The sequence below is a fragment of the Suricata suricatta genome, chromosome 1, assembly GCF_006229205.1.
Source record: "Suricata suricatta isolate VVHF042 chromosome 1, meerkat_22Aug2017_6uvM2_HiC, whole genome shotgun sequence".
In the NCBI taxonomy this organism is placed as follows: domain Eukaryota; kingdom Metazoa; phylum Chordata; class Mammalia; order Carnivora; family Herpestidae; genus Suricata; species Suricata suricatta.
The window spans coordinates 136,835,126-136,851,075 of record NC_043700.1 but is presented as its reverse complement, the minus strand read 5'-3'; the positions used below and the strand labels follow the sequence as shown (position 1 = coordinate 136,851,075).

The 15,950-nt window shown below is 43.6% G+C and overlaps 1 protein-coding gene across 1 annotated transcript in view; it reads right to left on the bottom strand.

Annotated features, from left to right (window-relative positions):
- Positions 1 to 14,734, bottom strand: part of BTC (betacellulin) — a 46,901-nt gene extending 32,167 nt beyond the window's left edge. Inside the window, exon 1 of the mRNA XM_029928197.1 lies at positions 14,446 to 14,734. Coding sequence (XP_029784057.1) covers positions 14,446 to 14,509 — 64 coding nt within the window. The 5' untranslated portion in view covers positions 14,510 to 14,734. The remainder of the gene's footprint in view (positions 1 to 14,445) is intronic.
- Between the last annotated feature and the right edge of the window lie 1,216 nt (positions 14,735 to 15,950).

Here is a 15,950-nt window from a genome sequence, read left to right as displayed (position 1 = left end):
CTGGGCTCACTGAATTTCCATAATAGTTCACAGAGAGGAGGGCAAAGGAACCAAGCAAAAGAACAATTTGTTATCAGGGAGGATTATCCGATTGCAAAATGGGGAGAAAACGTGGAGCTGGCCTCTGGATTTAGTGATAACATAGTCTCTGACCCATGAGGAAACAGTCATCAAACTTTAATAATGGTGAGGAAAAGAACACAGAATTTTAGCATGGATGCTAACTCAACCTGAAAAAACCCCAGAATTTAGGGTCTTAAAAATGAGTTAGGGAAAGCCAATCCAACTTAACATTAATCCATTATTTTCTTTATCAATAAAACTATTTGTTGAGATCAAAAGTAGAAAAAAAAAGAAATATTAGGCCATATATTTTAAGTGTCAGGCATATAGAAAATAGATTCTATTGGAATTCCAAAAAGAGGCAATGTCTTACGCTGGAGAAACCCTAGAGAAGAGTTTCACAGAGATTGGGAACTGAACTGGATCAAAGGCAATGACACAGAAATGAGTGTAGTGTGTTGGGAGATACTGAGTAAAGCTGTCCGGCTGGAGTGAAAAATTCCACAAAGAGAATTAAGAACAAGGGCCTTCTTGATGTGCATGGTGTGACTGTGAAAAAATTCAATTGATTTCCTTGTATGACCTATGAAAATACGACACATTAAGACATGGTCACACCTCATATTTCCAAATGAAGCTTTGCAGGGTCTGCTCACCACATCCTGAAAGACAGATTCCCAACAGAAGAATCTGACTAGTCTAGAAAACCACTTAAACAGTCTTTAGTGGTGCTGAATGCTGTTGGGGAGACACCAGTAAGAAAAAAGGCTGTGTTTCCTTTGTTGCGCTTCTGCAAAGGCAAATGGGAAGCATGCTTAGTCTTGGGTGTGATTTCTTCTCGCATCTAAATCACACATTCAATCACTCTTCGACCCATCATTACAACTGCCATGTATCTAAGAGTGATTGTGCAATTTTCTCATAGAAGTTTCCTATCAAAGGATGGCAATATTAGAAATGCGTCTCCTGAAATAATCACATTTGAAACTTTTGCCAATATAATTTATCACTTATAGTTATGCCAGAGGGTTTTTTTGCATTTATAATCAGATCCCCACTGATAAATCATTGTCCTAATAAATGGTAAAATAGAAGGTCAAACTGAGCCTGGGCATGGGATTGGTACTAACTCCCAAAATATCCTCTTATCACATCATGTGACAAGCACATGATACCCACATGACATCACTGGTGATGTTAACCTTGATATCTCCATTCATGAGAAGACAAGGTCACTGAATAGAGTTTAGGAAGGAAAAACTCAAACTACTTTTCAACCTTCTTCATCATTGGCTCACAAGGCTCCAAGTGTCCTGTCTCTTTTTCTCTTCCCAGAGAAGTCTACTGACTGTCTTAACTTAAAACCCTATCTTCCAAATTCCAAAGCGTTCCCAAAGTGCAGTAACATCATGCTATGCTCACAGAGACATAATAACTCTTGCCGGTCATTTGACATGCTTCCTACCTGCCTCAGTAATAACTTTTTCTTTTTTTTTTTTTAAGTTTATTGTCAAGTTGGTTTCCATATAACACCCAGTGTTCATCCCCACAAGTGTCCTCCTCCATGCCCATCACCCCTCTTCCCCCTCCCCCTCTCCCATCAGCCCTCAGTTTGTTCTCAGTATTCAGGAGTCTCTCATGGTTTGCCTCCCTCCCTCTCCCCAACTATTTTCCCCTTTCCCCTCTCCCACGGTCCTCTGTTAAGTTTCTCCTGTTACACTTATGAGTTAAAACATATGGTATCTGTCCTTCTCTGCCTGACTTATTTCATTTAGCATGACGCCCTCGAGTTCCATCCACTTGCTACCAATAGCCAGATTTCACTTTTTCTCATTGCCATGTAGTACTCCATTGTATAGATAAACCACATCTTCTTGATCCATACATCAGTTGATGGACATTTAGGCTCTTTTCATGATTTGGCTATTGTTGAAAGTGCAAGCATCCAACTCTTGATTTCAGCTCCAGTCTTGATCACAGGGTCATGAGTTCAAGCCCCATGTTGGTCTCTGCGCTAGACATGGAGCCTGCTTTAAAAAAGGGGGAGTGGGGGAACCTTCATTTCCCCACCCTCATCTCTACATAATCCTGACCACCTACTTTTACACAACTTCCATAAGTGTAAGGAGACCATAAACATGTCCAGGCATAGGAAGTCCACCACATCCCAAGCAGCTGATTCTGTTGTTGTTTTTTTTTTTTCCAAAGCTCCACTTGAGAAAGAATTAAAGTGAGAGCTGTCTTCCTGGAATTTTAGTTCATTAATCCAAGTTGTGCCCTCTGAACGGCACAGAGGAAACTTTTGTTGAGACAACATTTTGATGGGCTGGAATCAGCTCTCATAAACCAAAACTTTCTCTTTTCTACCCAATTCTTCAACTTCCATCCTTTCAGTCATGTGGGGGAGGGGAGGGCCTTCACTTACCACCAATGCGCAAGAGCACCAGTGGTTTCCTCATAGCTCACCCACCAGTGGCCTCTTCTTGATCCTCAGCCTCCTCCACCTCCACAGTATTTGGTATGGTTGACCTTCCCAAATCTTCCATCTAAAATCCACCCCCATTCTCAGTTTCCTCCTTGTCCTTCCTTCCACTCAACTCTGCCAACCCTTTTCCTGGCTCTCACACCACAAAAGTTGGTGCCACCAGCACTCTACTCTCAGTCTTTTTTTTTCCAAATGCTTTTATTGTGGTGATACACACATAACATAAAATTTTTTATCTTAGCCATCTTTAAATGTTCGGTTCACTGGTGCTTTACACATTCATACTGTTGTACAACCATAACCACCATTCATCTCTAGAACTTTATTCATCTCACAAAACTGAAATGGTATACCTACTAAACAGTAACTCCCCATTCTCTCCTCTCCCAGCCCCCGGCAACCATCATCCTATTTTCTATCTATGATTTGCCTTGGTATTCTCATAAAACCAGTCAATGTCACAAAATACCCATGGACTCAGTATTTAAATAAATATTTGCTGAAATTTATCATGTGCTAGGCACTGTGATAGATCCTGAAATTATAATCAGCTAAATGATTACTTTATATTTTTAGCCCTATTTTCTGACCAGGTGATTGTCCAAACTGCCTAGCAATTAGAAGCTCCTGTAAAGCCTTTTTTTTGTACTAAATTTTTTATTTTGTAATAATGTTGGATTTATAGACTAATTGCAAATACAGAGCATTTCTGTACTTACCTCACCACTTTTCTTTCCTCTAATGTCATCTTCCTACATTACTGTGGTACCTTTATCAAAACTAGGAACCAATATTGGTACATTACTGTTGACTAAACTCAAGACTTCATCCTAACTCCACCAATCTTCCATTAATGTGCCTTCTCTTTGTCAATATTCCTAGTCTTCTATGGTCTGTGACAGGTTCTCATTCTTTCTGTGCTTTGTTTTGTTTTGTTTTATGATTTCATTGACAAATTTGATGCGTACTCATCAGATATTTTGTACAATGCCCTTTAATGTTGGTCTTATCTGATATTTTTATAATGATTGACCTGAAATTAAGGATTTTAGGAAAAAACACTAAAGAGGAGAAGTGTTCCTCTTATCACATTATATGAAGGACATATGATATCTACATGACATCACTGGTGGTATTAATCCTGACCACTTAGTTAAAAGTAGTGTTTACCAAATTTTTACAGTGTAAAGTTATCATTTTCTTTCTCCTGTTTATACTCTATTCTTTGGGAACAAGTCACTAAATCTAGCCTATACTCAAAAGGAGCAAGTAATTAATCTCCACCTCCTACTTGGGGGATCATCTACCTACATTACTTGCAATTATTCCATAAGAAATACTTGTTATTTTGTTTTTTTCCTGGAAAGCCTTTAAAATTTTAGATTCATAAGGATATCTCTACCAGACTTTGGTAGGTCTAGGAAGAGGGCTGATAATTTGTACTTATTGCGTTTCTTGAGAGAACAGATTTGGGATCCAGTGCCCTAACTTGAAATCAACTTCTGTATTTCCAAATGCTCATACGTAAGACATTTGAATGCCACAAAAGCATTTCACATCTCCACCAAAAACAAAAACAAAAAATAAAACAAAACAAAAACAACAACAAAAACCAGCTTTATTTTACATATGACACCATAAATTCTTTTATTCCTTTTCTCTCTCGGGTTAGCAGTCTGGAGACAGCTTTAATTCATTTCCCTTCCCCTTTCTTACATACACATGACTTGTCATTATAGCTCACAAATTCTTACTTAGAAGTATTTATTGAATTTATTTTTTCTCTACATTTCCTGGTCCAGACTCTCTAGGCTACTTCTTAGCCTAGAACAGCAGCTTCCACTTTACTTGCCTCTCATTAGTCTCTCCTCATCTGATCCATTCTGCACATGAAAAACAATCTTAAAACCACTGCATTCCCTGAATTAATCCCCTATTGAAAATACTACAATAGCTACCCATTATCCATTATTATTACACGCCCAAGAAGGAGGCCTTCCGACATGGCTTAGGGACTACATGACATCTTTAATGTTAGAGAATGAAGCTCTCATAGAAAAGGGGGCAGGGGGTCTACGGCCATACCACCCTGAACACGCCCGATCTCGTCTGATCTCGGAAGCTAAGCAGGGTCGGGCCTGGTTAGTACTTGGATGGGAGAAAAGGGGGCAGGGGGAGTCAGTGAGAAGAATAAAGTTCATTAAGTTCACTCCCTTCTGTTTTTCTCTAAATGTTCTATGATCAGGAGTTAACTCTCTTGAATTGGTCCTCTTAGTCTCTTTCTCCAAATGCTTTTGTTACTTGAAGATGGGCCTGGGCTACCTCGTGGTTCCGAGCCACCCTCAGCCTTAGAAAGCCTAGAAGTTCATGGTTAAGAATGAGAAGCAAACCAGTCAGGCCAGCCTCTAATCTTGACTTAAGCAAGGGTGAGACCAGCTGTTCGCCAAGCTACTGGGCACACAGTAAAATGATTCTGGAGATTTCCATAGTATTCAAACAAGTTCCCCAGGTAGGAGACTGTATAACATTTTAAAGTTTAAGTATTAACATGTAACTAAATGCATGCATTTACCTAAATTACAAAATCTTTTGGCTTTAATTCCTAGAAAATCCTGCAAAAATGGCCCTGCATCAGGGGCACCTGGGTGGCTCAGTCAGTTCAGTGTCCGACTTTGACTCAGGTCATGATCTCACGGTTTGTGAGTTCGAGCCGCACGTTGGGCTCTGTGCTGACAGCTTGGAGCCTGGAGCCTTCTCTGGATTCTGTGTCTCCCTCTCTCTCTGCCCCTCTGTCACTCATGTTCTGTCTCTGTATTGCTCAAAAATAAATAAACATTTTAAAAAATGGCACTACATCAAGAATTCAGGATCCTGACTAATATTCTCATTCTGGAAACAGGTCCCTATCCAATCAATATTCCTCTCAATACCACAGAAATTTAATTCTTTGTTCTAGGCATTTGGGTCTGCTCACTCTCTACTGAACACACAAAGAAAAGGTAATTATTAATTTGACCACTTTCTAATTTTTCTCCCATTGTTTCCTCCACCATCATCATGGAAAAACTAACTCAAGTCCCGGTTCCTCTCATGATGTTTTTCCCAATCCCTCCAGCCCATAACAGCTTCTCCTCTGAGGTCATATTTAGTTTTTACTACATAATTTAAACTTTATTAGGTATTCATTTCTGATTAACATTTTCCATTATAATGCAAACTCTTTTTGGAAAGACAATGACATACCTAAACCATTCTCCTTAATTCTAAACACAGTATTAGATACATTTTATAATGCTATTAGACACACTTTAGCAAAAAATTGTAGATATGTCTTCTTTATTATTACATGTTTTAGAAACAAAGAGTACTTTCCAACAACCCACCCAACACTATGCCATGCGCAAGAGAGTCTTGCTTTTGGATAAGTTTGTGTTTTGTTCGTGGTGGTAGTCAATAGCGAAATTCCATGAGCAGATCTCATTCTGTCAGGTCCGTCTACTCAATAAAAGCAGGCACAGCTGCGATTCCAAGTGAAGAATTACCTAAAATAAGTCATTGTTCGCAAATTCAGAGACATTAAAGATGAAATATAAAGAGTTATTGGAAACTATGAAGGGTTCTTTGTTTTTGAATAGGGAAATGTGTGTGCGTGTGTGTGTGTGTGTTGTGTACATGAAGTTTACATCACGATCTTCATGATTGAGTATGAGAAACTACTGGTCTAGGCGTACTCTTAGATGGGCACTCAGATTCATTCATTGAATAAATGTTTATTGAGCACTTACTATGTACAGACACTGTTCTAAGCTCTGGGAATACAATGTGAACAAATCATACAAACATCTCTGTCATGACGGAACTTACTCTCTAATGGAACTGTTCAAAGCACTGTTGAAAGCATGGTTATGATGGGGTGGATTCCTGCTTTTCCCCTTTGCTCCCAGTGGTGAATATCAATTCCCTCTAACTGAAGAACAAACACTAATACTTCATTTGGCTTGAAAAACACAACGATTCCATTTCTCCTTTTCAGTCAATACCTATGAAATAACTTATTTACATATTCACAAAGTTGAGAGAATATTAATAACATCCTGAACATTCAGTAGCCAATTGTTCTGCTAAAATCTTTTCTTCAGAATTCTCATTTTATCCCCAAAACCATCCTATGTCCCTAGATGACAGGCCTCATTATCACCGCTCTCCTTCTATGCATGAGATAATGCAGCGCAAGGAGATTAAATAAGTTCTTCAATGTTACAAGACCGTATTGTAGAACAACAATATTTATGCATGGCTGTTTACGCTTTATAATCTGAAAAAATTATTTTGTCACAAGAACACTCTCTAAAATAATTTCTAGTTATTTTTCCATTTTTCTGATTTTTAGAAACAAATCTTGACATTGTGTTGTCATTCATTTTTGCCAAAATGAAGTTTGTTTCTTTTTACTTAATTAGTTTATAATTCAAATATGTGAGATAATCCCATTTTGATGAGATTATCTAAAATATTTAAATGATCTCTTAAATATTTCATTTCTCTTTGGTACTATGGGACGACTTTTTTGTCTGGTTCAATCTTAAGATGTGGGGTTTTGGGGTCAATGCCAGGCGAGTGCTGTAAAGCTTTTCATGGCATAAAACTAGGATCAAATTTGGCAGAGAAAGAAGAATCTAGAGAGGCATTTTTAGAAAGCATACATGCATTTTGCTTTTGCAGGATCTTTTTTTTTTTTTTACATTTGTTACTTTCTAACAGGCAATCAAATAGAACTCTTTTGAGAATTTTTGTCTATTTCCTATTTCATAACTAGTGGGAGCCGAAATTTTCTAAATAAAGGCAAGAGAAAGTTGCCTTTATCAGTTGGTAGACCTGGGTTACACTAAAGAAGTGCCCGAAATCAAAATATCCATAATGTTAAAAATACACAGATTATAATTAATGATTCCTTTTGTACTTTCTTATTATCCATTATAATAGCCCAGGTTTTCCCAGAATTTACTATGCTCTGGGTGCATTTTAAGTGCTTTATGCACTAATTTAATCCATATAATAGCCCTGGTTCTATTACTATTGGCTTTTATTGATGAAGAAACTGAGGCCAAAAGGATTTAAAAGATTTTCCTGGGACTCCTGGGTGGCTGAGTCGGGCATGACTGAGTTTGAGCCCGGCATCAGGCTCCGTGCTGCCAGCTCAGCGCCTGGAGCCTGCTTCACATTCTGTGTCTCCCTCTCTCTCAGCCCCTTCCCCATTCATGCGTTCTCTCTCTCTCTCTCTCTCTCTCCCTCTCTCTCTCAAACATAAATAAAACATTAAAAAAATTTTTTTAAAAAGCTTTTCCTAAGATTAAGGAATTGGTAAGTCACAGCACTAGGGGGTCGTGTCCACACATGGCCCACCTCGGAGTCTACGCTCTTGACCACAACATCCTACTGCCTCAGGATATGTTCTTTCTTAGCCATTCCCAGTAACAAGCCTGCGATCCAATTAGGAACATCGTCCCTCCCCAACTGTTCACCATCAGCTAGGATGGCCTGGGCCTGAGATAGAAGTAGGCAGGCTTCCTGGCTGAGATGAAAAGCCAGGAATCCAAGAAGCTGAGGTGCAGCCAGAGCTGGGGATGCCACAGATACATGGGTGGGCACCAGGGAAAGTGAAGATGGTAGAAAACAGCTAGGATGCAGTTCAATGCTTTTTCAACAAGACGGAAGAGCTGGGTTTCTCTGTAATGCAATGGTATATCATTGTCCCATTCCCCCCCACCCCCCATTTACCTCATTCAGCAACAAGTATTTTCCTACTACGCTCCAGGCACTATCCTCATCCTCCATAGGTCATGTTCGTAAAGCCAGAACCTTAGACCAGTTACTAATGCCTTTGTGCTTCATATCCTCCTAGATAGATGGGAATGATAATGATGTGTGGTTTGTGTGGATGGATAGTGTTATCCAGGTAAAACGAGTTATTAGGTTCTAGACTAGAGCCTGGCATGCATACCACATAACTGCTCTCTTATTATTTTTGGTGTGAAGATCAAATGACATGATGACATGAGAATGATTCTTCAGTTGCAAAGGCCCCCAAAATGTAAGGGGTGATGTTGAGATTCCATTGCAAAAGGTCAAGAGATATCTGCTTCGGTCATCAGCAGTATCTTGTGTCAGGTACCCTGGGATACGGGACCAGTCAAGTGTCAGAAACACAGAGTGACATTTCAATGGGAAGGTGGCCATGAAAAAGTCAGATCTGGATCTCCAAAAAATGCCTCATTCAGCTCTGATGACAAGTTCTTGGCCTTCCCACTAGGCTTCCAGGAGTAGGAAGCAGAAGCAGGCTCTGGAAAGGCCTGGACCGTGTAATTCACATCAAGGCAGGGGGACAGGGGTCTGTCATTCTAGAGAAGTGATGGCTATGAAACAGTTATATATAATGTTAAATTATGTGAGGATTCCTCCACACTAACAGGTCAGACTGCCGTCAGCCTCCACAGCAAAATCTATCTCAACTCCTATAGGCTCCACCAAAGGTTTTCATTCCATTAATACTAAACAGAAACCATGAATATAGCAATGTGGTTACTCCCAATTAATGAAACATGTGCGTGTTAGGAAAAGCTATAATCCGACAAGACAGCAAATTACCTCGCACCTTACAGAATTCAAAGGGTGTTTTTAGATGACCCATTGGACAACGCCTTAAATCTAATGTCTTTCCTGCCCCCTTTAAACACTTTATTTATTTCAGAGAGGGAGAGAGAGACCGACAGACAGACAGAGAGCAGGGGGGAGCAGCAGAAAGAAGGGAGAGAATCTCAAGCAGCCTCCATGCTCAGCATGGACTCGGACCCAGAGCTCAGTCCCACAACCCTAGGGTCATGACTTGAGCAGAAATCAAGTGTCTGATGCTTAGCCAACTGAGTCCCCCAGGCACCCCTAAACCCTTACTTTAATGACGAGATCTGCCCTTGAAGCGCACGTATGAGATCCCTGAGGCAGTTCCGAACCCCCAGCACAGCACGTAAGTAACAGAAGTAAAGGTACTACTTGCAGAACAATAGTCCTTTTGTGACAGGATCTCTAGCAATATTGGAAGCAAGTCCCAAGTAAAAAGAGACGAAGAAACAAGTCTTTCTACGTCCCTGGATTGTGCACATGTTTTTCCAACAAGAGACCAGTTTTCTTTACCGAAGCTGCTGTTTTCTCAATGACTGTGCATCGTCACCAACAGACACCTGCATTCATCCATCCAATTAACTAATATGTTTTAAGCTCCTACCATGTGCCAGGCACTCTGTATGCACCCTTCCCCAAGAGTAAATGAGGCTACATGAATGAATAAATCCATGACTTGGAAAGAGCGAAATGTTACATTAATAACTCATCCTGTTGTGCTACCAACTCAGGCACATTTAATTAAAAAGGTTGAACACAAACACTGCTATACTTTTCATCACTATTTTGGAATCAGGGCCTCGCCTCTACAGGTCAGGCAAATAACATGCTACATATTCTCAAGAAATTTAAAGAATGAGTAAAAGTACTTCATGGCTATTTGAATTGACCTTGCTGACAATCAAAGTAGGTTATTGCCTAACTGATCAGAATTAAAAGGAAACCCCCCCCCCCTCCGCTGCAACCATCTAAAAAATGCTCTGATTTCTTTACATTTTAAAAATTAGAGAGTCATTTGAGCTACCAAGATTCCTTCTTTAAGATAGTAATATGCCTGGGAAAGCTAGCTGTTAGTAGCATTACAAAGCATACCCATTTCGATTGCTTTCCTCTTAACTATTACTTCAGAGCCCTCCTGACCCTGACACACTGGTCTGTGGATTCTTTGTGGACCTAGGAGTCTGTCATAGCAATTCTGGAAGTGTGTCAGGACCATGGCTTAGGCCCAACGGCATGCAGTCTGATTTCTGGCTTCTCCGGATCCTCCTGGGAAGCTGCAAAGTCCTAACAAGCAAGGTGTGTGGTTCACAGGACTGATTCAGGTACAGCTTGGTGCCTCTGCCTCTGACTCCACCTGACTGTCATTTTAGTGACACTCGTGTCCATGTCCTGTCATGAGCAGACGTACAATAAAAGAGTAAGAGAAAAACAAGATGAGGTCCCTGCACTGGGTTCTCTGAGGACTTGAGGAACACAGGGGTGCTGAGGCGAGGGGTGTCAGCAGGGACTCTGGGACAGACAGAGGGACTCTCTGTCCTCAGGCCCTCTGACCTCAGCACTGGCAGGCCAAAGCAGCAGCGGGGGCACCTCCTGTGGGCATAACGAAGCAGGCCTGCAGCGAGGGAATCTTCCAGAATCACTGGGGAATTTCCACACAACAACTGAGAAGGGAGCAAGAGCAAAAATCAATTCGCAACAGCTGTTTATGTGCAAAACCTGGGATTTTGAGGAGGAAAAAAACACTCCTAAAGTTCTTCTGAGCCAGACAAAAAGCCCCAAGCCTGACAGCATTTGGGGCTTCGGTTACTTCCTTCGCTTCATGGGAACCTTGCTTGCTGTCACCTACCTGCCTTATACCTTAGAAGCTAGAAAAATGGCACCGACGCTTGTCCTCTCAAACAGAACTCAACCCAGCTTACAAATATTAATGTTTTTGAATTTGATGGTGAGGGAGATCTATTTTTAATTTTAAAACTCACTCAATTTTTAAAAGGTACCCATTTTTACCTTTTTCACTGGCTATGCTTTCAGTTTTAGTTATTTTTTTTTAAGTTTATTTATTATTTATTTATTTGTTTATTTCAGGGGGAGGGGCAGAAAGAGAGGGATTGGGAGAATCCCAAGGCTCCGTGCTGATGCCATGGAGCCAAGAGCCACAAACAGGGCTCGATCCCCCAGAACCACGTGATGATGACCTGAATCGAAATCAAGAGTGAGACGCTTAACCGACTAATTCACCCAGGAGCCCCTTAGGTTTAGTTTTACACAGCAATTGGATGAGAGGAAGAAATTTAAAAACAGAATTTAAAAAGGGGTAGTTCAATTTTCTTGAGATAAAAAAAAATACTATAAGCAAAGTTATTGCCTCTTTACCAAAGAAATTTCTTTCTCAAAGATGTATGCGGCCATGATTATATTATTATAGTTTGTGTGAAACAAAGATCCCATTTCTAAATAGTGTTGTACAAAGATTTCTCTTAAACTTCCCAATGGAAATATTGGTTACAGATGAGTACAATGTCAAGTTGCTAAGGACCCTAGGCTCAGCTACAGCAACCACTTCATTTCACAAATGAGAGGAACAATGTCCAGAAAGCTGACAGTTACAGACATCCCACAGTCACAGGATGGCCCTGCTGGAACCAGATCTCTGCCTGCTCCATGTCGGCTCTCCAGGCACTGTCCATTGTCACACATGCACGCACGCGCACACACACACACACACACACACACACACAGTTCTCAAGGCACTTTCCACTGTCACACACACATGCATGCATCCCCAGTTCTCAGAGCATTTCCACTGTCACACACAAACACAAACACACACACATACATGCCCAGTTCTTAAGGCATTTTCCACTGTCAAACATGCACAGAGACACACACACACAGTTCTCAAGCCACTGTCCACTGCCACACACACACACACACACACACACACACACACACACTAGTGCATCACACAGTGCATTGTTCACATTTCTCCAAAAAGTAAATAATGCTGAACATGTTATTTAAATTAGGAACGAGACAGGAAAGTTAAGCGTGTGTGACAGAACTAGAACCACGCTATGGGAACTCGGAAGCCAACAAATTACATCCTTTGGAATTGTGCAGGCAGTGGCATTTAGGGGGTCTGGAGCCTGAATTCAGTTCCCTAAGCCCAACACTCAGCAGGACAGATGGAAGTCAGGTTATCTTGAGTCTACAACACCACCGGATTAGAGTTCTGTTTTGTTTTGTTTTCCTTTCTCCCTTGCAACAAGTTTTGAGAAAAAAAAAAGTGCAATGTGATCGTAACAGGGAGGAAGAATGTCTATCAACCTGGAAAAAACCGCTTCTACCATAACGTTTCCGTTGACACAGTGCCCTCACCTAGGCCTTAATTCACTCACACCTGGATTTTACCTGTCAGACACTCAGGTCCCTGGCCCACAGCTCCCCCACCTCAGCTCACACCACACCCTCTATTGTTGGCCTCTCTCCCCTATTTTTGAATGTTACCCAAGTATCAAGGCCCCCACTCATGTCCTTGACCAGAGCTTTCCCCCTGCTCCATTCCCCACTGGTGAGCCAGCCCTTCTCTGGTTTTATGAATTTTTCTCTTATTGTTTCCCACCGGTTAGCTTGCATTATCAAATTCAGCATAGCATCGTTAAGGCAGGACTCATGCCTTAGGAATCTCTTGAGCCTTCTTCCCCTCCCCCCTTATATACTCTAACATCTTGCTGATGGTTCCAGTTCTCAGTCAGTACTCTGCCGGATGGTCCAGACAAGGCAGGGGAAGATAACACCTGCTTCATCTGAGTGATGCTGTCCAAAGTATCGGCACTGTTTCTGGGTCTCCCTATGCCCATCGCTCTTCTTCAAACTCCACAGGATGCCCCCACTGCATTGTTACTGACATCTTCCTCTGCTGGGTTTCTTGAACCAGCCCCTTCTCTCTAGTCAAGGCCCTAAGTCAGACACTCTTCCAACCAAGGTCGTGACACTTTTTAGCCACCTCTCTTACTCCAGGGACCATAGCCAAAGGAGAGTGTCCACACAGATTCCACCCCTTTGCCCGCCGCGTGAGAAACCCAGCCCTTCCCAGGCTTAAAGGTAGGGGTGAAATCATGTAGACGCTTCAGCTGTGGAGACGCCCCTCCTCCCACATTAAGGCCCAAGCCCAGGTGTCCCTACCCCTCAGCCCAGCTCAGACTACAAATCATGGTTGCTCTCTTCCCTGTGCCTCCCTCAAAACACCCTGATGCAGGGGGATGTCTTGATGTGGGAGGATTTTCCCACTGAAATGCCTTCTTGGTCCCTTCCCACAACCAGCTGCACCAACTTTCCCTGGCACCCTGGTCCAGCTCTCTCTCGTCACCACTGCCTCCCAAGGAAGTGAGGAGAGCCTCCGTGGGATCCTGGCATCCTGCTCCTTCCCCTCACCCCCATCACCCTGCCTCACCAGTGACTTCAGCCAGTGCTCCTGAACTTAACAGCCTAAGTGTAACTTTTCTCAGTGAAGAACTTTTCTCTCTTCTCTTTCTTCTTAAAATAGGAAATAATATATTCCAAGTAAAACATCTCTGCCTTTCTTAGTGTCCTCAGTAAAATATGCCATTTCCCTATCAGCAGCCGGAGTCTGAGGTCTCAGAAGTTGTCTCCTTTACTCCTGCAGCCCCTCCCAACTGCCCTGACAAGAACTGGGTGTCAGAATCCATTCCAGGCTCTCCAGGAGTCACCTTCTAAAGTCTCTAACTCTCGCACACACCCGACACACCCAGGGTGCACACACACCTGCCAAATTGCTCTCCACCTTGCTCGGCCAGGCCACATCTTAAGCCAGGGAGTTCCCTCCCCTCTGCTTCCCTCCATAGATCCTCCTCCAGCCGGTCTTTCCTGCTCCTACTTAGCTGGACTTCCTTCTCACCGCCTCACTCGAGAGAGGGCACAGCGCCCCACGGCCCGAAGGCACCTGCGCCCATGTCGGTGGCCCCAGCAGCGGGGCCCACGGGATCTTTCCACCCTCGGGAAACCCACGACAGGTGCAGCCTTAGGTGCCAAGTGCCCAAACCTTAACCCAGAGCTAGCCCGATGGTCACAGGGCTCCGACCGGCCCCTGGGCTGCAGCCCCCAACGCGCCCTGGGGCCCAGATGCCCGAGCGGATCAGGGCTCCCTGCCACTCCGCCCCAGACGTTCCTCCTGGGGCTCCAGCGCCCGGCACTCCACTTACCCAGGGCGAGGGCCAGGAGCAGTGGCAGGGAGCTGGCGCCGCTGCCCGGGGCGGCCCGGTCCATCAACCCCACGCTGCGGGGCCGGGCAGCCCCTGGCCGAGTCTCCCGCCTCCTCCTGCGCCCCTTCCCGGGCCGCGGGCGCCCGAGGGCGGGCCTGGAAACCACTGTCGGGCCAGCAGGAAATGAAACTACTCCTCGGGCTGGCACCCCGGCCGCAGGGCGGGCAGACACCCGGGGCGGGCGGCTGGCCGGCTCCGGGAGTGGGGCTGGGAGGAGGGAGCCTCCTATTTATCCTCGCTCTTTCTGCACACACCCCACCGGCGAGGCGCGGGGCCCGGCGGCGGTAGCCTCCACTTTGTTCCCACCCAAATTACCCCACACCCACACCCACGCTCAAGGACACATTCGGGCTGCCCTGGGGCCAGCTCACCCACTCCCCCTGCTGGGTCGCACCTGGCTCTCTGTTTCCCTCCCCCTTGGGGCGTAAGCCAGGTAGGTGGGGGGCCGAGAGAATGCTCCCGGAGGGTGCTGGGCCAGCAGGCAGCACTGGGAGAAGCAGGCTCCAAACTCCCGGAAGGCCCCGGAGCATCGGAGCCCCACGCGCACCCTAAATTCTAGTCTCCCTTATTGCAACCAATTGCTGGGGTCTCCGGAAGGACCAGAACCAACATTCACTGTGGGTAGCCGCAGGCATTTGACAATTTACAAGCCTTTCTCTCACGTGGATAACTTTGTTGCCTCTCTGGAAGTTTGGCTCACCAAGAGCTACTTTAGAAATTTCATTCTGCTTTCTTCTGTATCCATTTACTCCTTTATTCATTGTATTTTCATTTGCTGTATCGGATCTATGTAAAAAATGCTTTCGGCCTGTGCTCCCTCAGCACTCTCTGCTTCATCACGCGCCCTCTTTCTGGAGAGGTGGAATCCGATGGTTCCGAACCAGTCATTTTCTGGAACACAAAGGCAGCCTTAGAGCAACATCCAGTGTTATCTTATGTGATTCATATATTCGCCTCCAAAATAGCTAAAGGGTACAGCTGTTTTCGTGCTGATCTATATTCCTCTTGCAAGATCGCTATGTAATCACGCCCCCTCAGTCCAGAAGTCCTATTTCTATCGTGTCCAGAAGCCCAATAAACATTCATTAGCCTATGAAATGTAGTTCTGACGGCGGTCCCTCCCTCTGCAGTGTTTAAACTAAACAAATTATAATGCACTTTTCTTCCGCAAGTGACATTTTATCTCAAAACCAATTCACATTATTTTAGCGCCCCAGGCAACTGATATACTCAGAGGAATAAAAATCAGCTGTTAATTTTCAGAATCCCATTCTTGCCCCCACATGACAGCTCATAAAGCATTGATAGGACAGGCATGGGGGTTAGAGAAATCCAAGATTGTAAGAAAGAAAGTTACTGCATCCCCAATAAAAAGGGCAGGTACACAGGAGGAGAGGGACTTGGCCTCATCTCCCGACTTCCCTTTTCTTTTCTTTTCTTTTCTT